At 53.9% G+C, this 20788-nt stretch overlaps 1 protein-coding gene across 2 annotated transcripts; it reads left to right on the forward strand.

Moving 5' to 3' along the window:
- The first annotated feature begins 3826 nt into the window (after nt 1–3826).
- Nucleotides 3827–19670, forward strand: ASPHD2 (aspartate beta-hydroxylase domain containing 2). Of its 2 annotated transcripts, none has more exons than XM_082416342.1 (3): nt 3827–7799; nt 13051–13164; nt 17960–19670. In XM_082416342.1, exons 1-3 carry the CDS (start codon nt 6917–6919, stop codon nt 18028–18030), a joined length of 1068 nt encoding a protein of 355 aa, XP_082272468.1. In that variant the 5' UTR covers nt 3827–6916; the 3' UTR covers nt 18031–19670. The 2 variants fall into 2 exon arrangements, with proteins under 2 accessions (XP_082272468.1, XP_082272467.1); XM_082416341.1 differs by lacking the exon at nt 17960–19670 and adding an exon at nt 13770–15607.
- The last annotated feature ends 1118 nt before the right edge of the window (nt 19671–20788 follow it).

The following is a 20788-nucleotide window of genomic DNA, read 5'->3' on the forward strand; positions in this document are numbered from 1 at the left end:
TTTAAAAAGGAGAACGTACTAGGGTATTCTTCCAGTGCTTTTCTCCTGCTTTTACATAAATATGTGTATACATCCACAGAAACCATAGAGTAACGTTTTGTGTTGTATATGTGCATATTATGTAAATGAAATTATACTGCACGTAGAATTCTGCTTTTTTTTTTTTTTTTGATTTATCATTTGTTCAGGAGCTTTATATTGTTATACATACATCTAGCTCTTCCTTTTTAATAGCTGCCCAGTATTATATAACATGAAGAAGTTACTATTACTTTATCTACCCTAGAATTTCTCTAGGGTAGATATAAATCCATTTTTTTTTTTTTTTTTAATAGCTACTTTATTTATTTATTTATTTATTTTATTTTTGGCTGTGTTGGGTCTTCGGTTCGTGCGAGGGCTTTCTCTAGTTGCGGCAAGCGGGGGCCACTCTTCATCGCGGTGCGGGGACCGCTCTTCATCGCGGTGCGCGGGCCTTTCACTATCGCGGCCCCTCCCGTTGCGGGGCACAGGCTCCAGACGCGCAGGCTCAGCAGTTGTGGCTCACGGGCCCAGTTGCTCCGCGGCATGTGGGATCTTCCCAGACCAGGGCTCGAACCCGTGTCCCCTGCATTAGCAGGCAGATTCTCAACCACTGCGCCACCAGGGAAGCCCTAGGGTAGATATAGAGTAGTGAAATTATTGGTTCTTAGGGGAAACATATTTGTTGTTGTTGTTGTTTTAGCAAATACTACCAAATCGCTCTATAAAGTGACTATACCAGTTTCTTTCACCCACCAAACAAGTATTTTGTCGAGGGTCTACACATTCCCTTACTGAGTTGCTGTGACCTTGATTGAGCAAGGCATGTTTTCTCTCTGGACCCCTAGTGACTGCATCTGTAGGAGGAGGGAATTGGGTGGACCCCACAAGTGTACGAGATAGCATAATGATAGGCTGTGCAGCCTCAGAGTGGGTCGGGAATGACTGCCCTAGAGACAACAGGGAGAGGAGGAGGACGCGGGTAACAGCCAAGCTGAAGCCAGGCAATTTATAAGCACTTGGCCCTTATCTCAACTCCTCCATTAGCACAGTGAAAATTTATCATGAGCTTTCACCCAAAAGCCCCCTCTGGAAGGCCCGGATACCCTTTTCTGGGGGGAATTCACCTCCCAGGGTCTCCCAAAGGAAAGAATGGCAAGCAGGGTTAGCAAAACGTGTGTATGGTAATTTTGCCGTTGAACAAATAAATGCTCTTAACAAATACAGAGCGATATAATTGCACTGGTCAAAGATAATTACAAGATTTATAGACAATATTAATTCATAATGTACTACAGATGGTGTGGTCCAGCAATGGAACTCACATTTACAACTGTATGAAGAATATTTTTCTTTTTCATCCCTGTCAGTGTGATGTAGTGACTGAACATATGTATCTTTGGAGAAGTCTAAATTTGAGCAACTTTCTGAATCTGACATGCACCAAATACCCTCCCATCTTCTCCACCCTGCCCAGGCTCAACCATTCCGAGGCTGGCAGTGAAAAGATACAACATGTTTAATGTTTCTAAATCTGATGCCTGTGTCGATTACCCACACTTGGAGCAAATCCGGATGCATTTTATGGTTTCCCAATGTATGCATCCGGAATAAAAGAGAAAAAAAAAGTTCTTCCTCCTTTGGACTTAAGAAAAGGGGGGAGATGACAGGGATGAAGTGGATTTTAAGACATGGTAAAGGTAGATTCTGGGCCACAGTAGATGTGGATTCTGAGCAATAATAGAGATGGTAGAGGTGGTTTCTGAGAGAGACAAGGTGGATTCTGGGACATCCTAGAGGTAGGTTCTGGGACAAAGGTGAGGTGGATTCTGGGGCATGGAAGAGGTGAGTTCTGGGACAGGGACCAGGTGGGTTCTGGGAAGGGGCACGGTGGATTCTGGGTCAGGGAGAGGTGGATTCTGGGTTGCGAGGTGAGAGGTGGATTCTGAGAAGGGGCAAGGTGGGTTCTGGGACACGGTAGAGGTGGGTTCTGGGTGTGGGGGTGGTGGGAGGTGGGGTCTGCAAAGGGGCAAGGTGGATTCTGGGACAGAACGGATGGACTGTGGGCTGGCCCTCCCACTCCGTGTTCCCAGAACCCACTCATGCATAGTTCCCCTGGAGCCCACAACACGACCCATGGCCCCTGTTATTTGTCTCCCACAGCCTTCGCTCGAACATCACTTGCTCAGAGAGGCCTCCCTGGGGACTCCAACCCCGCATTAGGCCCCTCTGTTACACATTCTCATCTTGTCCTGTCCTTTCTCTTGGTAACCACTCTGCCTGGTAGATGACTGTAGATGTGTACCTGTGATTACTTGGGCACAGCCTACTCCTGGCTAGCCGGTGACTCCCTGCGGGCAGAGGCCGCGTCTGGACTGCTCACCAGAGAGCTCAGGGCCAGCCCGAGAGGTTGTCCCATAATCATTTGTATCAAACGAATGAGTTTTTCTTCCATGAAACTTAAGGATCCTGTTTGATTTGCGGTTTCATTCCAAGTGCCTGCGAGGCCTCTTAAGTATATGAATGAATCAGTAAAGAAACAGGGTGTCAGGGCAAGAGGAAGTGAGGGAGGAAAGAAGAGGGAGGGAAAGTGAAAGAGAAGGAAAGGAGGAAATGTAGGAGGGAGAACCAGAGAAAGGAGAGAGACCAAGGGAGGGAGAACAGAGGCACAGAGGGAGAACCAGGAGCGGGTGAATTAACGCCCGCCGGACTTCACGAATTACCCAACGCCCGCCCGCCTGCGCGCGCCCTGGGACTGGGCGGGCAGTGCGTCTCCCCGCTCGGGCCCACGGCCGCGCCCACAAAAGCCACGCGAGCGGGCGGCGCGATCCCGGCCCCGGGTCACACCGCGTGCGACTAGCGCCGCCGGCCGCTGGGGGTCTCGGCCCCGCCCCTCAGGCAGCCCGGCGCTGGCCCCGCCCCGCCCTGCCCCGCCCGCGCCTGCACCCCCTCCTTGAGCCGCCCGGCCGCGCGCTGCATTGTGGGAGTTGTGGTCCCCGCGACACCGCGGAGCGCAGCGCGGCGTCGGCATCGGCTGGGGACCGGCTCGGCTCCGGCTAGGGCTCCGGCGGCGTGGGCCGGGCAGCAGCGGGGTAGTGGCTCCGCGGGGTGGGCAGGGGGCGTCCGGGCGTCCGCACCCTCGGGCGGCGGCGTCGCCTCGGCCCCAGCGGTCGCCCCCGCCGCCCGCGCGCTCGGGCGCAGGTAAGCGGCTTCTCCGGGGGCTGCGGGGCAGGACGGCGGCGCAACGGGACCGACCCTGCGAGATGGGGAGGAGGCGGGGGCCGGGCGGCTGCAGGCCCGCGGTCCCCACGCCCGGCGGCGCGGCCGCTGAGGGCGCTCAGCGCCCCGCATCTCGGCCCGGCCGAGGGGCCCCCACCGCCCAGCGCTCGCTACGTGCTGAGCGCCGCCGCCTCGGCAGTGTTCGCGGCCCCGGCCGGGCATCACCCTCCTTGTCCCCTTGCCCCCTCGCGACTCTGTCCACCGTGTTAACATGCCCCATCACCGTCACCTTCTCGGTCACCACCCTCCCTGGTCCCTTCTCTTGCTGCTCTCCCCCTCCCCCCATCCCTGTGCATCACCCATTTCCCTTATTTCCCGTGGTGACCCTCCTCCCCTGTCCCATGAGTTATCACCATAAGCCTCCTTCCCTAATCGCCCACTTTTCCTGTCAGTACCTTTCCATCGTCCCATTCCCCCCACCCCACCCCACCCCCCTTCCCGCCCCGACCTCCTGGTGGTCACCATCTGTATTAACCTATCCTGTGCACTCCCCTTTTCCCCCACTCTCCTGAGTGGGTGGATACTGAAAAAGCTGGCCAAGAAAGTGAGGAGGAGAGGTCTCCGGTTCCCCGCAGCAGAGGGCTGGCCCCAGGGCAGCTCTCAAGCTCCTGGGTGCATGCCACACTCCTTGCCCTGCTCCTTGGGGGGCTTCTAGGGTACCCTGAGAGTGAGCAGAAGCTCTCTGGCACTGGGCAGCCTCTTGGACTGGTAATGTGAACTGGATTAATGAGGTTTGAGCCGAGTGTCTCTCTCCCTGGGTGTTCATTGTGTCAGAAGTTATATTTGATTGGACTTGCTCACCAAAAAGTGGCCATGAATTTGGACCCTATTCCCCAGAGCTGGCTGACTTTGAAGATCTGGAGTTGCGTATTATTAAAGTGCAGACCTGCAGTGAGGTGTCCCCATCCCTGATGAGGACAAGAAATGGGAACAGATGTGTAAAGGAAGCTGGAAGTTACTGTGGTCACAGAGACAAGAGCTGGGGGGTGGGAGTGGGGGGGGGTGGAATTCATGCCCTCCCAGCTGCAGGGCCGGGGTCTATGAGGGTCAGATGTTTGAACCAGTACTTGATAAACTGCCAATCACCCTGCAAAGGTAAAGGTTTAATTTAGTGTCACGTTTCAGCTGTGAGCTTGTTAATCCACCTCTGGGCTCAGGGTCCTGCCAGTGTAGTTTGGGTAAAAGTAAGTGACAGATGTGAAAAGTCCTTACTTGAGCTCTCAGTGCTGTTTGTGATCTTGTGAGCAGGGTCTGAAGCTGGGGTCCAGGGCATGAGGATCTTCTGCGTTTTGTTTATAGCTCAGCCTAGGGAGCGTTCATGGCTGGTGTTGTACAGAATGAGTCTTCCCTGGGGAGAGGGTAAGTGGTGTGACTGTCCAATGGAGAGATTCCCTAGTCATCTACCCGGTACTCCGCGTCTTCATTTTGATTGACTTAAACTTCAAGCAGGGCTGATGGGAACTGACACTTAACAGGTGTTTGTTAAATGATCATCATGTCACTCTTAGAACATTTAAGAAAAACCTCTCTTCCTGAGAGACTGGGTTTGTTTTTGTTTTTTTTTTAAGAATCCTGGGGTTCTGTTTGGGAGATGGCTTGCAAACAAAATACCTTTCATCATGATTTTCCTTCCCTTTTCCTCAAGAGGAAACAGCTGCCAGTTATGGGGGGACTAGTCAAGAACCAGGGCCCCGGGGTGAGTGGGGGAGGGGGTCTGTTTCCATCCAGGAGGCCCAGCCTTTCCCTCTTCTCCCAAATCTGTGAAGAAATGGAGAACGTATGAGGAAAAAAATTTAGCTTCTAACCTCCCGACTCTTGTATTTTTCCTAGAAACATAAAAATGTCCATGAATATTCAGCATATGCGTTTCTGACTGAATATTATAGTCAAGCGATCTTTATTCAGCCTAAGCTGGGAAGATATAAGTAGGGAGTTAAGGACAATCTAAGGTTTCCCTTTAATTTTAATAGCTTTGCATGTCTGGGGACCCCCCCCAAAATTCCTTGAGATGTGTGGCAACACACATCTTTGGCTGTTGGAATTCTCAGACCTGAGATACCTTTCCCTGATGGCCCACCTGTGGTTTGCTGGCTAATAGAGATGGGAATCCACATGTCACAGCGGTCACTAGCACATTCTGAACTGTCATCATGATGTGATCATCAGTGCTTTCAACCCATCATTCCCCTTGATCCAATGAGAGGAGCATTACCCCGTCTTACAGATGAGCAAACTGAGACTTAGAGAGGGGAGTGACCTGCCCAGTTTGGGTTCTTAACCTCTCTGCTACATTGCAAGAATGTTCGGGCCAAATTTAGTCCCCAGAGAAGGGGGAGGGTACAGCTTTCCTGTTTTTGTTAGTTGCCTTCTCACATTCCTGTAAGACAAGGGAGAGCGTGGTAGCAAGCGAAATTTCTGCATTATTCTGCTCCTCGAGGTGAGGGAATGTATTACACATGTGGTGGAACATGGACCTGGCTGTTTTCATCCAATTAGAGCAGGATGGACAGAGAGTTTCACCTGGGAAACATGGCCAGGCAATGAGACAGCTGGGCTTCGATCATCTTTTAGGTTGTTAGGCTAATCAGCATGCTAGACACTGGCCCAAACCATCGGCAGGATACGTGGCAAAGCACAGCACTTCTGTGTGTTTTGGAGACAGACCGGAAAGGGCTTCTATTTTCATTCTATCCATCATTTCACTTTCATAATCCCATGGGTGAAGCCAGTAGATAGCCTCCCAAGCGAGTAGACAGAAAATGCCTGGTGTCCGCCACAGATGTGACCCCGGGGAGCCCACTTCCTTTTCCAGCTTGATTTAAGCGCAACCTATGTCAGAAGGGCAAGAGAGATTAAATAAGAATGATGAAGTGCTGTGAAAAGAGAAAGTAAAATGGAGAATATGCAGTTCCAAATTCCTTTACCATTTGTAAGATGCTTTTGAATCCAGATTTCTCTTTAATAAAAGGTACAGAGATTTAAGGAGAATAAGCATTTATTACATACCTACTATGCAAGAGCATAGCAAAATGGATAGATATTGCTTTGAAGTAAGATGGGCTCTGTGTCCCTGCCCCGGCTGCGTGAACTGGGGTGAGCTACAGGACCTCTCTGAGCCTCAGTTTCCTCATCCATAAAATGGGGATCACAGCACCTCCTAAGGATGACACAAAACAGATGGGACTACTGTAATTATCAAGCAGTACTTGACGCAGATTAAACACTACTGGCCTTTTGGGAAGGGAGGTGGTGGTAAAATGGAGGGAGAAGGTACAGGATGGAGAAGCGTGTCCCCTTCCAACAGAGACCTGACAAAATGAGCTGGGGCTTTGCGTTTCACTTGAGGACTTTTCCAGGTGTAAAAATTTATGCCGGTTTATTATTTTTTTTTTTCATCTCAGGTTTGGACTGCCTAAAAAAGTCATTTCACGGTGACCAGCCCCACTTGCCGACGTGACCTAAAGCCACTTCTTTGCCCCCATCCACAGTGACTTTTGCCGGGAGCGGGGGGCTGGGCACAGACGTCTGTCCATGCCGCCCTTGGCAGGACCCGAGGAACCGTGGCAGCCATGCCCCCGCCTGCCCCAGCTGCCCCTCACCCCCTACGCTGACCTGCATGGTATGCGTGCCCTCGGGATCCCCGAGGACTGACCAGCTGACCTCGCTTCGGATCCCCAACAGCTCCCCCAAAATGTCGCTCGAGTGGCTGGTGGCCTGGAGCTGGTCGCTGGACGGCCTGAGGGACTGCATCGCCACCGGCATCCAATCCGTGCGGGACTGCGACACCACGGCCGCGGTCACCGTGGCCTGCCTGCTGGTCCTGTTCGTGTGGTACTGTTACCACGTGGGCAGGGAGCAGCCCCGGCCTTACGTCTCGGTCAACGCCCTGATGCAGGGCCCCGAGGCCACGGGGCTGCAGAACGGGTTCGTGTACTGCCAGTCCCCCGAGTGTGTGCGCTGCAGCCGCAGTGAGGGTCTCAACCAGAAGCTCTACCACAACCTGCAGGAGTACGCCAAGCGCTACTCCTGGTCCGGCATGGGCCGCATCCACAAGGGCATCCGCGAGCAGGGCCGCTACCTCAGCAGCCGGCCCTCCATCCAGAAGCCCGAGGTCTTCTTCCTGCCCGACCTCCCCACCTCGCCCTACTTCGCCCGGGACGCGCAGAAGCATGACGTGGAGCTGCTGGAGCGCAACTTCCAGACCATCCTGTGCGAGTTTGAGGCCCTGTACAAAGCCTTTCCAAACTGCAGCCTCCCGCAGGGCTGGAAAATGAACAGCACCCCCAGTGGGGAGTGGGTCACCTTTTACTTGGTCAATCAGGGGGTCTGCGTCCCCCGGAACTGCAGGAAGTGCCCACGGACGTACCGCTTGCTTGGAAGCCTTCGGACCTGTATTGGGAACAATGTTTTTGGGAACGCGTGCATCTCCGTGCTGAGCCCCGGCACCGTGATAACGGAGCACTACGGACCCACCAACATCCGCATCCGATGCCATTTAGGTATGTGGCGGGGACAGGGCCTCCTGGCACGTGCTGTTCTAATAAATACAGCCCAGCCCGTCTGCCGGACGGGAGTCCAGACACCACGAATTGTAGTCAGTAGCCAGGATTGTGCTTTTTCGCATGCTTCACTGTACTCTGATCAAAGATTGATGGGTCACATGTAACAGTGTTGGCAGCAGAGAATTGAGTCAAAAAAGAAATGTGTGGTCAGTATAAACCTATTTTGTGACAGAAACTCCGTCCAAAGGCACTGTCTGCCGAGATGGGAATGGTCTCCATCTACGCTGTCCAGTGCAGGAACCGCCAGCTGCATGTAACTTGAGTGCCTGAAATGTGGCCAGTGCAACTAAGGAGCTCAATTTTTACTTGAATCCAAATTTTAAAATATGACAGTTGGCTACAGTATTGGACAGAGTAGCTCTAGAGCCAAAGGCTATTGGGGTGATTCAGGAGGCTGAAAGATACCCAAGTGCTTTCTGAATCACCAAGGACGAAGTGACGCTTTGTGTGAAATTGATTTTATTCGGCTTCTAGGGAGGCTGATAATATGCATAGTGTGCGTAGCAGTGGTTTTGAGAACAGGGTCTGGAGTCAGATTGCCTGTGTTTGCGTCCTCGCCCCACCATGAGCTGGCTGTGTTACTTTGGGCGAGTCAGTCCACCTCTCTGGGCCTCAGTTTCCTCATTTGTGAAGTGGAGGTATTATAAAAAGATCATCTTTTACAGAGTTATGTTGAGGCTCTGGTATGATAACGCGTGTCGTGAAGCATTTGTTCAAGCAGAGCCTGATAGTGAGTACTTGATAAAAGCAGGCTCAGAAACTACTCGGTGAAGAGGGATGTTAGTTCTCCAGAATGCCTCCTTCCTAGTGAGTCACGATAACATATTGGTTACCAGGGCACTGGCACCACTGGTTAGCATCCCAGACTAGGGGAGCTGCCGAGAGCCTGAGCAAGGTCCCGCTTTGCAAGTTCGCAGTGTGCCCGCCCCAGCTTTGTGTTGGAGGGAGGAGAAGCACACGGAGGCGCCCCAGTATAGGCTGGAGAAGGGGGTTCATAACTGTGGTCCACAGAGGAGCCTTGGGGCTGCCTGGGGGACCTGAGCCCAATGCCCCGGGCCCTCCAGCCCCTCTTCACCCAGAGCCCTCTGCTTCTCCCGCTCTCTCTGTGGGGACTGGACAGAGGGCTTCACTGCTTTAAAAAAACAAAAGGAACTAGATTCGAGCAATTGACACCGTTTTGAGTATTTTAAGAGTAAAAGCAGGACAGGGTAGGGGCTCTGGAGGGAGTGGCCTGGCTTCGTGGCTGGCTGTGAGACTTTGGGAAATAACCACGTCTCTCTGGGCCTCAGTTTCCACATCTGTAAAATGAGATAGTACTTACTCACAGGAATGTTGAGAGGTTTCAATAAAGTAATATCTGCCATGGCTACTTGACACGGCGCCTGGCATGCAACGGCATTTGATAAATGGTAGCTAGTAGCTTTTATGATCAAACACTGTGTTGGGCAGTGTGAAAAATGACCCATAAGACATGGTCCCTGCCCCAGGAAAGAGTGGAAAATGCACAGTCTCTGGAAGCAAACATACCTGGACTCAGATCCCAGCTTAGCCCCATTTTCCGGGTGACCCTGGGCAGGCTCTGAAACTGAGCCTCCAATTTCTCCTCTCTGAAATGGGCGTAACACCTACCTGGAGGGCTGTTTGGAAGATTAGAAGTATGTCCTGTGTGTGAAGTGCTTGGCAAGTAGAGGGCAGTCAGTTAAAGGGGGCTCTGGTTGATCTAAGAAGTGAGATGATCGTCTGTCTTAGTGATGATTATTGTAATAAAATCTCTGTGTGAGGCACCAGGGCGCACTCTGAGCTCAGGGGACACAGGGGCTGCCTGTGGGCTGCTCCGGGGAGGGGGTCTGACCCTGTAGGACTGCTGGGACCGCCGGGGTGGAGCAAAGGAGGATCCTTGCCCTGGGGCTGGGGCGCCGTATCTGGGCTAGCCGGGGAGCCCGCTGGCGGGGCTGAGCTTGACCAGCTCAGTGGGAGCAAACTGCAGGGGGCCTCCCTGCCAGGCTGTGGGCGTCAGGAGCAATGCTGTTCTTTTTAAAGGTTTTCCTTGTAAGTTTTTTAAAAGCTTCAGAACGACGTGTAGGGAAGGGCATTTGAGGTTGATGTGGTAGAATTCCGGGCAGCTGTGTGGAGTAGAAAGGGCTGGTGGCAGCAACACCTAGGATCTGCCTCCTGGGCGTTCATGCCTGTTGTGTATCTGTGCAGTGTACGTGTGTGTGTGTGTGTTTGTAACATGTGCCCACGTGGGCCTCTTTATGACCCGTCATTCCCCTCCCGGCCCAGAGAGTCACTTGCCACCAGAAAAACTGGGTCATCCGTGTCACCCTGGACAGCAGGCAGTGTTGGAAGGCGTCCCACTAGCGTGGGCTGTCCCCATGGCAAGCGTGAGCGCCAGGGTTGGGTTTGCTCCGTTTCCTCCTCTCCTCTGTCCTTCCACCCAGGAAGGAAAGAGAGGGGTGTGAGACTCACGTGACCTCGTGTGTTGACATAGGGGGTGTCCGGAGAATGAGGTCAGAGGCAGGAAGGGCCTGGTACGTGCCAGCGGCCACACCTCCGCCAGTTACCTGGCAGACGTGGGGAGGCACCTGCGGTTCCAGAACTGTGTCGTTGAAGTGCCCTGCAGCCTCCCTTTCCGCCTTCCGTCTTGAGTGGGGACTGGGGGCGTCGTCCCAGCCACAGCTCTTCAGCCGTCAGCGCCTCCGGATGGCACACATTTGCCGAGCCTGCTCCAAGCTTCCGCCAGAGGTGGCATCGCTCAGCACCTCCTCCATGCGGCCCAGCCGTCACCCAGCATCGTGTACGGGGCTGCGAGGTCCCCACGCACTGTCACAAACCTCCAGGGAACAACCTCTGAAACTAATCAGGCAGCTGTTAGCCAGAAGGCAGATACCGGTCCAGTGGCAGACCCTCAGGGAAGGGTAGATGAAAACGTGTGAGTGTATCCATATTCTCGCTACAAAAGCCCATTAGGCTCTCATTTTCCTTTCGTGAGTATATTGTTGGATTTCTCTGCCGTCCGGCTGGGTGATACAAGCGGGTCAGCTCCTGTCTGCCTTGCCCACCCTGAGTGCCAGCTGCCAGCCTCCTGAAGCGGTGGACAGAGCCCTTTCTCCACCCATCTTGAGCCTCTGTCCATGGGCATTGGGGACAAAGCAGTGAGCCCTAAGCCAGAGGGGGCCTGGGGACATGGGACTGGCCGAGGCCATGCATGGGGCCTGTCTCTTTCACCAGGAGCCGCCCGAATGCTCTGTTTGGGCGAGTGTTGATCATATCTGCCAGCCAGGCTGGTTTATGGCAGTAGGCGGGGATGGTGGGCCGCTGGAAGGCTGGGGCGCAGTGAAGGGAGGCGGAGGCGAGTGAGCAGGGGCTGGGAAGCCGGCAAGCCAGGCCGTTTTTCTGTTGTACCATAGCGGGTGGTGATGAATCATTTCGTGGTCCAGAAAAAGGGGAGCTTCTTTTTGGAATCCTGGGGTGTTCTGTCCCTGCCGAGAACCACCTATCCCTAAAGGCCTTCTCCACTGAACCAAGCGGTGAGGGCATGCATGGAAAGATGTGGCGTGTGGGGCTCTCTCCATCCAGGCCAGTGAGCGGCAGGCGGAGCTCCTTTACGGCCCTAACATCCCCCAGCAGTTGTTAATGGTAGTGGGAGATCCTGGTTCCAGAGGCAGAACTGACAGTGTCAGCTGATTCAGTGAAATGTACTATTGATAGTTGAAACATATTAACTACAGGGAAGTTGACAACCACTGAGCCTCACTGCTACCAATGTAACAACTAGCATTTATATCGTACTGTCCAGTGTTGTAAGAGCCTGTTCCATGGAGCCAGACAGATTTGGGCTCAAATCTCAGTTCCCACAGGACTAAATAGCGACTTCCAGCAGGTCACTTAACTTCTCTAAAGCTCAGTTGCTCCATCTGGAAAGTGTGTGAAGTGATGTCCGTAAAGTGTTTATTTAACACAAACCTGCTCACAGTAAGTCTTCAGTGATTGGTAGCAAGGACAGTGGTCACACAGCTTGGAAGGCAAGTGTGCTCATGGCCTCTCTTTACAGATGAGGAGGCTATAGCTCAGAGAGGTTGAGTGACTTGCTCAGAGTCACCCAGCACATAAGGGTGGTCATCTGACCTAAGTCCTCTCTCCTGCCCATTACTCCACGTGGCCTCTTTGTTTGAATTCTTACTCCATATGTGCTTCCTGGAGCCATCCATTTCTGGTTCAGAGGGTGTGTTAAATCGTTAGGCTGTTAGAGAGTGTGCTGTTTCGTGTGTGTCGTAGGGACGTTAAATCAGAGCGGGGATGCTGACTGGCCCAGGGTCGTGATTGTCAGGGTGGGTCACTGAAGACAGACAGAACACCGTGATCCCAGGCCCTGTTGCAGGGCCCACTTCCTCCCGGGTCAGGGCCTACCCAGCCTCCTCTGAGTCAGTTAGGTGGCTGTGCCGGTGCCTTCATTCACAGATGACCAGGTAGTGCCAGGGGCCAAGCGTTCCTTCAGACCCTTGAGTTGTAAATAGGGGTGTGAAAGTGCATGCACGGCAGCGTTTGAAGAAGACCCCCCTTTCCGGAGTGAAATACCCGAGCTCGGGTCCCCCACTTGCAGTTTGAACATGCGGCTCCCTACGAGGCTGGCAGTCTGTTTCCTCTCAAAGCTCAGGCGTTTCTTTAAGGGTGTCACCATTTTCCCAGAACGAGGCTGGGGAAACTTGGACTGTGAACGCGCCATCCTCAGGCCTCACAGTGGATTTAAACGTTGGACGCTAAAGAGGAGGGCACTGTGTGAGTCTTCGAGTCTTTAATCTCGACTGAAGCAGCCTTTGCCTGTTGGGCAGGCAGAGTTCTGAACCTGGCCTCCCTCGATTTCCGGGGTCCCACGACTGGGCTTCAGGAGTCTCCCACATGTAGCGCAAACCTTGGTCCGTGCTTTAATCAGAGGAGTCCCTGGCCCAGAACAGACTAAGCCACCAGAGGAATGCGTTTTTCCAGGGAGCACAGTGAGGATGCAGGTACACGGCCTGCATCTGTCCTAACGGACTGCCTCCACCCCCGCACCAGGTGGGGCTCCCAAGGGGTGAGGTGCAGGGTCGGGGCTTCGCAGGTTGAGAGCTCCCTCCAGAGCTTGCCACTCCCGACTTTGGCGTTCCTGGCCCTGCCTGCCTTCATTGTCTTTTCTCTGCTTTGCCCCCAGGTCTGAAAACTCCGAGTGGCTGTGAGCTGGTGGTGGGCGGGGAGCCCCAGTGTTGGGCAGAAGGCCGCTGCCTCCTCTTCGATGATTCTTTCCTGCACGCCGCGTTCCATGAAGGTGAGTGTCTGTGTGCCCCGTGGCCGCCTTTAAAAATATATATATATATATATATATTTACATGTATATTTAAACTTTCTTTTTAGAGCAGTTCCTGGTTTCCAGAAAAATTGAGCAAGAAGTACAGAGTGTGCTCCTTGACATGACCACCCCCCATAAATTTCCCCTTCTGCTAGTGTCTTGTAATAGTGTGGTACGTTTGTTACAATGGACGCGCCAATTTTGACACATCATCAACTCAGGTCCGTAGTTTACATGAAGGTTCACTCTTGCTGTTGTACAGTCTGTGGGTCTGGACAAACGTGTGGTGTCACGTGTCCAGCATGACAGGATCGCACCAAATAACCTCCCTGCCCTAAAAATCCTCCGCGTTCCACCTACCACGTTTTCACCCCTCCCTCCCTCTGTCCGTTTCCTTTCGTGCACTCTGCTGAGAACCTTCTGGGGCCTTCTGATAACGTTGTTGATCAGAGAGGAGGAGAGCTTGCGATCTGTGCCGGGGTCAGGAGGGGTCCCTGCCCGAAAGCTGACCGCGTGGGTCTGGCTCTGCCCAGGTCCTGGCTCCGGGCGGTTTGAACCTCTCCTCTCTCGCCGCCCTCCCCCAGGTTCGGCGGAGGACGGCCCACGGGTGGTTTTCATGGTGGATCTGTGGCATCCCAACGTCGCAGCGGCCGAACGGCAGGCCCTGGATTTCATCTTTGCCCCGGGACGATGAGAACGTTGGTCATGCTGGAGTCGCCGAGAGTGGCCGCGGTCCGCCTGGGCAGACGGGGGTGCGGCCCGGCCCCTGCCCCTGTTCCAATTCCATGCTCAGAAACCTGCCTCGACAGAATGCTCTCATTTGGGATTTGTTTTTTAGATCACGTTGGGTCCCTCTTTCCTTCGGTTATTGAAAATGGGAAATTTTCAGCTTGTATTTCCTTAGATTTCTTTTCCCTTCCAATCATTTGCTTCTGCGATTCCTTTCTGCCTAAAAGCGCATTACTTTGCTCTGTGACCAGAGGCTTGGTGTCCCTGTCGTCTGTGTCACGCTGCTACTTGGTTTCGTCAGTGCTTTGAAATAGGGTCGCCAAATGGTTACTTGTCTGAATGTAATAACATAAATCTTCTTGTCATCTTAAAAGAAAAAAACAAAAACAAAACAAAACACTGCAGATCAGAGAGCTGGAGGACGTGGGCTCTGCTGCTGTCACGGTCACCCTGGGCCCTCAGCCGCCCGGGCAGGGGGAGCCCGCGGTCGGCATCCCCAGCTGTCCCCGGCTGGCTTCCTCGGCAGGGTGGTCCGGTCAGGGCGGGGCAGACTCACCATTGCTCACCTCACCCTGAACCCAGTCAGGTCCCTGATGGCAAGAGCATCGGGCTGGTGGCACTGGAGGCTTTTCTGTAGACGTTGCTTTCCGACAAAGCTGAGGCTGCTGTCTTCGAGAGCCAAGCTGGGGCTCCCTCGGATCAGCAGCTGAACCTGTGATTTGATTACCTCACTGCCTACAGAAACCCTAATGCCAAACCGGGCCTGGAGAATTGCCCATTTGAGCTGTTTGGAGTCCGCGGTGATAAGCGTTCAGACCACCAGGCTGGCTGATGGGTGCCGAGGTGGGATAAGACCTCACTCATCCAGTGATGTTCTGGAAAAGCCTTTCTCTGGCAAAACTGGAATCGTAGATCCGCCCAAAGTGTCTGTTTTGCTTTGGAGTTCTGTTGCCTATGATTTTCCATTTATTTGTCTGTACATAAGTGTTCAAACGCTGGGCTCAGAGATCATGGCAGAGTCGACCCTCTGTCTCTGTCAGTGCACAAGGGTGCGGTGAGGGCCACCTAAGCCAGTGTGTGCACGTGAGGACACTGGGGGGACCTACAGACCCAAAGGACCCACGGTCGCGGCGCTGGGTCTCCTGTGAAGGACGTGGCCAGTTTGAGGCACTAAGTCTAGAAACGGCCCCCCATTAGCCAATGTGTGAAGGAGTCTCCTCCAGCCACAGTAGAGATGCCTTTTTTGAGTAATGTATTACGGCAGAGTCAGGTTTATAAAGCCTTGGAGCGGTACGGAACACACTGCTTGTCCCATGTCTGTGTCCAATGTTTCTATCCGAACGGAAACCAGCAGCTTCTGGGAGGAACAACCGTCAGAAGTAAACGCGGTCTGAAACGCACTAGGTAGTTACTAGCAAGTGTGCAAAGAAACCGTGTCTACGTTTGAGTACAATTTCTACACAGATATTTTTCAGCGATTAGAATGCAGGAAAGGGCAGAAATGTCAAACACACCTGAAGTCTTTTTACTCGTTAAGTTTCTTGTTAAAGAATCACTGAGGTGCATGATTTCTATACGTACTGACTGCTCTACGTTTACAAAGCCAGCAGCCCACACAGGTCGCTGGCTGCCTGTGCTCACGTGATGCGGTTGGGGAGCAGGGGGTAAATAAAAGATCTTGCTGAAAACCAGAGTGAAGTGGTAAAGTGGTCTGTTGGAAAGGTGACGTGTGACTTGGACAGAGGCTCCGAGAGGGCCACTCGTTGGAGGCTCTTGGTTTCTGGATCGTGTCACAGAGACAGGCGGGCCCCTAATGGTGATCATGTACAGGGAATGAAGCAAGATGTAGTTCTAAGTAATGGGCGTGGAGTGGGGGAAAGGAGCAGATCCATGGAATATTCAGGAACTGCAGATGTCACTCTGGACAAAGAACAAAGACCGTGCTTCAGGAAAGCTGAGAATTCGGGACTCGGTGCCAGGAACTTGCTCCCATGTCACCTTGGGCAAGTCACGGAGCCTCTGGGAGCCTCAGTTTCCTTCACTGTAGAGACAGTGCCTGGCACATGAAGCAGCGAGGTTGGTTCCCTTCCTGACATAGCAGTGGTTCTAAGCAGTTATAGAGAAACAGGTGAGGAGGAAGGATGGGTGAGGAAGAGATGGACGAACCCACTGGATCAGTGGTAGAGGTGGCCAGGGGAGCTGCGGCTTCTTTCTGTTGTCTGTGTCTAACCTCAGGGAGAAGCAGGGCCCTTGGTGGCTCTGTTTTGAATTTTTCCCCTTGTCTTAGAAGAAGGACAGGCGGCTCTGGTGGCCTGGAGCCCCAGGAGATGCCTGGATGCCAGGTGTTTTCATAGCAAAGCTGGCCAGGCTGCCACAGCAAGTGGGCGGGAAGAGCACCATGTGCTCTGGGCCACGATATTTCTCACTCTCCTGAAGTGTGCGTTGCCAACTAGGCAATTGCTAAAGTAATTTACATGTTGCAGCCGGGGATGCCCAAGGTGAGAGAAGGGAGGCAGCATGCCTGCCCAGCTTCGAATGGGAAGCCCTGCCTTCCAACCCGGAGACAGCCTGCCTCAGCTGCAAGGCCGGATCGGTGACTCAGTTTGACAAGGTCACCTCCCAGGTCTCCCAGGCACCTGCTCATCATACCCCAAAGTCGCCTAGATTGTCTGGGTTCTGAGCCCTCCTTTGCTGACAGCAGCCGTACTTCTAGCATTGAGTAGTGCCCTGCACCGTGCGGTGGAGGAGGAGAAGGGTAGTCCTCACCCACTGGTTCTGGGCTTTGGCTGCACAGTACAATCACCCAGGGAGCTTCTGAGAAATACTGGTGCCCACGCCCTGCCCCCAAGGCATCTCAGTTCTTTGGCCAGGTCTCGGTATTTGTTTCAACTCATTTCCTGGGCTGACTCTAATGTGTAGCTGGAGCTGAGGGTCGATGCCCTGAGTAGCAAAAATGGCAAGGCCTTTGAAATCAGCCAGCTGGAGGTTCAAGGCTCAGCTGTGCCCCTGTGTGATGCTGGGATAGGCCACCTAACCTTGGCCTCTAGGGGAGGGTCACTGTTTTAACACTCTCCTCCAGCAGTACTTTGACGAGCCTCTTGCAAGACCGTAACATTCCCCTCTCTCAGTCCTTGGATTTCCAGGACCTGACCCAACCCCAGCTGCAGGGCTAGGCACATGACCCACACCTGACCAATCAGAGCCTTCCAAACTCCTGGGTACTTAGGGATTGGGTCAGGGCTGGGCACATGACCCACACCTGACCAATCAGAGCCTTCCAAACTCCTGGGTACTTAGGGATTGGGTCAGAGCTGGGCACATGACCCACACCTGACCAATCAGAGCCTTCCCAACTCCTGGGTACTAAGAGGTTGGGTCAGGGCTGGGCACATGATCCAGGTTCTTTCCTGGGACCATTGGGAAAGAGAGGCTACTTTTCGAGGGATGGGAGTGGGGATCCAGTGTAAAGAAAATCTGAGAGTGAAACCCACAGAGGAGAGCCGGTCTCTCATCTTGTGGAGATCATCTGAGTCCTAATATAGCTTTGCCTGGAACCAGCCCTACCTCTGGACTTTTCCGTTACATGAGCCAATAAACTCCCTTGTAACTCTAAGTCTGAGTTGGGGTTTCTGTCTGTTGCTACCAAATGTCCAAATCCACTCTGTGAACTTCATCTCTAAAATGTGCCTAATGCTTCCTCTCATAGGCTTAAAGTGAGGTCTGAATAAGATAAGATAATGGCAAGTTGTGGGTGGGTGGGAAGTGCTTCTTACATGTTTTTAAAATGTAAATATGAGAAGCGGAGGCTAAGTACAAAATGCTGTTTTGAAGGACCATCATGCCCTGCTGGCAGCCGCCTCCCAAGACATGTATGTCCCCGGCTGAATCTTGCTAACCAGATGTAAACACAGGGAACAGGACAGAATAAGGCTATATATTTTAAAGCTGCTGACAGATGGCAGTGAAAATACTCAAGCAGATTGTAGCATTGGGTGGCAGGAGGCAACACACACAGAGATTGATTGACTTTCCGCCTCCTTCCCAGGCACACACGTTGGTCCTAACTTCGGATCACCTACCTACCCTTCCCCATATCTCCCACTTCCGCCGTGTTAGCCACCCCGGATTCAAGGTGAGTGTATTTCGTCCTCGAGTACAGACAGCACTGTTCCCTCTGGAAGATTCTGTCATGTACATTACTATCCCATAATACTTGTGGCCCCGCGGGGGTGGGTGCCGGGACAGCTATGCACAGTTAACACGAGAAAACGTAGGCTCGGGGGGCAGCGGGCGAGCACAAGGCTGTGGTGCTGGCTGGAGGGCGAGCTGGAAACAAGCCAGCTGTCCCAGCTCCCGGCTCAGCATCCCTAGGCTTCTGAACTCCGGTCGTGTGTTCAGGCCTCTCTCTCCACGGCGGGCAGAGGGAACCCCCCTGGGGAGGCCATTTGCCTTCTCAGGACACACACACCGAGCCCCACTTGCTGGGGGTCCACGACATGCCATACTTTTACGTACATCGCCTTTCCTCTCCATTTTAAAGAAGATACTGAGAGTTTCCAAAGCACTAAGTGGTAGAGCTGCGATCTGAACCCTGGTCTCACACCAAAGCCGCGTGCTCCTACTGCCCCAGGAACCAGCTGGGGCTGGTTGGAGAGCAAGGACACACCCTCTGAGCACACGGGAGAGATGGAGCGGGGAGAGGGCTCGTCTCACCCTCCGCGTGCCCCACGCCCTTCCCAGGGATCACTCAGCCCCGCTGAGTAGGAGGGCAGGGCAGAGAAGGGCTAGCACTCAGCTTGGACCCGAGCACACTCAGGCTATCATGAAATGGCCTCTTCTTGGTGCTTGACAGGATTCAAAAGGCACTCTGGGTTTTGGTCCCCAGAGAAACACAGCTGGTTTCAATTTCAGACATTGAAAATAAACAGAGAGGAAGTGTCCTTTTTCAGCCTTGAAGCCCTTAGAATCTTCACCTTAAGCTTCCCAAATTCAATGAATGTACTGAGAAAAGATCCAGAGTGTCTTTTTTTCCTGAGCTAGGATGACGAGTGTGGATCTTACACCCCGCCCTCCCCAGGGGCAGGGGACAGGGTACTTCCCCTCCCGCTGCTCTTTTCCCAGGACAATCCACAGTGAAGGGGGGGTGTGTGTGTAAGGCGGTGGGGGGGGAGGGGGTGGTGAACAGATGCTAGCGTTGCACGCAGTTCGAGAGCGTCAGCCGTCGGTTCCCTGCTCACCCCCGTGGACCCCTTATTAGCAGGGGTCTCCCTCTCTGCCTCGTGGCTTCCTCCGCCTGGAGACAGTGCCCATCATAAAGCAGGCACATCCCTCTATCTGCCCCAAGTGAGGCGCTTCCAGTCTCCCAAGTAGCTCTCAAATCTGCCCATTTCTCTCAGTCACGTCACCTCCCTGCTCCGCGCCACTAACCCTTCCCACCTGGACAGCCACAGCCTCCTGGTGGTTCCACTCCTGCCCCGCTTCTCACCCATCTGAGAGCCAGTGACGCTTCCAATGAGAACCAATTGAGTCACTGCTCTGCTTAAAGGCTCCCCTTCGCCCAGTGTCTCGGCCACCTTGCAAGGGCCTTCACGGTGCGAGCCCTCGCTCCCCGCCCGCACTCCGTGGCACCGCACTGTTGAAAGACAGAGGCTTGGAATGGCCAGAAGGACAGACACATCAAGTTTGCAGGGTGGGCGCGCTAGTTTCCCATGGCTGCTCTAACAAACTTCTACGAACCTGGTGGCTTAAAACAACTGAACCCGTTCGCTCATGCCTCTGGAGGCCGAAGTCCAGAATTGGTTTCACTGGGCCTAAGTCAGTGCGTTGCCAGAGTCCTGCTCTCCAGGGTAGAGTCCATCCTTGGCCCCTTCTGCATCCTGTGGCCGCATCACTCACCCTCTGCCTCTGTCCTCACTTCTCCTTCTCTTCCGTGAGTCACCTTCTGCCTCTCTGACAAGCACACTTGTGAGGGCACTCGGATGACCTGCATCTCAGGATCCTTAATCACACCTGCGTGACCCTGATCACACGACGTAACGCTCACAGGACCCGGTTGGTATCTTTGGGGGCCACCGCTGGGCCCACGACACAGGGCCCGTGGCCTGGTGTGAGGATGCGCACTCAGCGGGGAGCAGCCGCGCCCCACTTCCTGCAGGAGGGGTGTGAGGAACGCAGGAAACGGGGGGAGTGTGAAGAGCGTCTTGGCCACATGAGAAAGGCCCGCCGTGGGGCTTCAGCGCTCGAGAGAGGGTGACTGCAACCAAGAGCCAGTCTCCACTGGCTGTGCCGTCAAGGTGACAAGAGCCAGAAGCCTAGATGCTTCCCTCCAGCGGGAGGCGGTTTGATTAGGCTCAACATCCCTCCGGGGACCAGAGAGCCTTTCCCGGCAGGAGTCTGATTGATTGCCACTGTTAATCACGCCATGGGACCTTTTTCCCTGAGGTTCGCAGGTGGCAGCCGCTGGGCAGCCGCAGGGACTGAGCCCAAACAGAGCCTCTCACTTCTCTCCCTCCTCCGGTGTTCGCCGCTCACTGGCGGGAGGCAGTTGTCCTGGATGATGGGGGCACTCTGGGGTCTGCCGTAAACCAGGGCGTCCTGCAGACACTGCCGTCCCTGGGGGGCACTGGTGTGCGGGAGTGGGGCTCGCCCCCGCGGGAAGAATCGGACTCTGGAACTGGCAGGAAGAAAGGGGAGGGAGCGCTCAGTTTCTTCCTTAGTGGTGCGGCCCGCTGGGCGAGCTGGTGGCTGGGATACGGACCGAGGCTTCGTCCCGCATTTGGCTGAAGGGTCCCCGGGCCAAAGCTGTAGGGAACCTGGTCGGGGGGTAAGATATGGGCTTGCGAGTGTACTGTCTATTTCTGTGACAGATCACCCC

Source organism: Balaenoptera physalus, assembly GCF_965194825.1.
Source record: "Balaenoptera physalus genome assembly, chromosome: 12".
In the NCBI taxonomy this organism is placed as follows: domain Eukaryota; kingdom Metazoa; phylum Chordata; class Mammalia; order Artiodactyla; family Balaenopteridae; genus Balaenoptera; species Balaenoptera physalus.

Excerpts from the sequence above, each read along its gene's own strand:
- ASPHD2 (XM_082416341.1), top strand. The coding sequence starts at position 6,917 with ATGGTATGCGTGCCCTCGGGATCCCCGAGGACTGACCAGCTGACCTCG. Across the intron at positions 7,800-13,050 it reads CCGCATCCGATGCCATTTAG|GTCTGAAAACTCCGAGTGGC; the intron begins GTATGTGGCGGG and ends CTTTGCCCCCAG. Across the intron at positions 13,165-13,769 it reads GCACGCCGCGTTCCATGAAG|GTTCGGCGGAGGACGGCCCA; the intron begins GTGAGTGTCTGT and ends GCCCTCCCCCAG.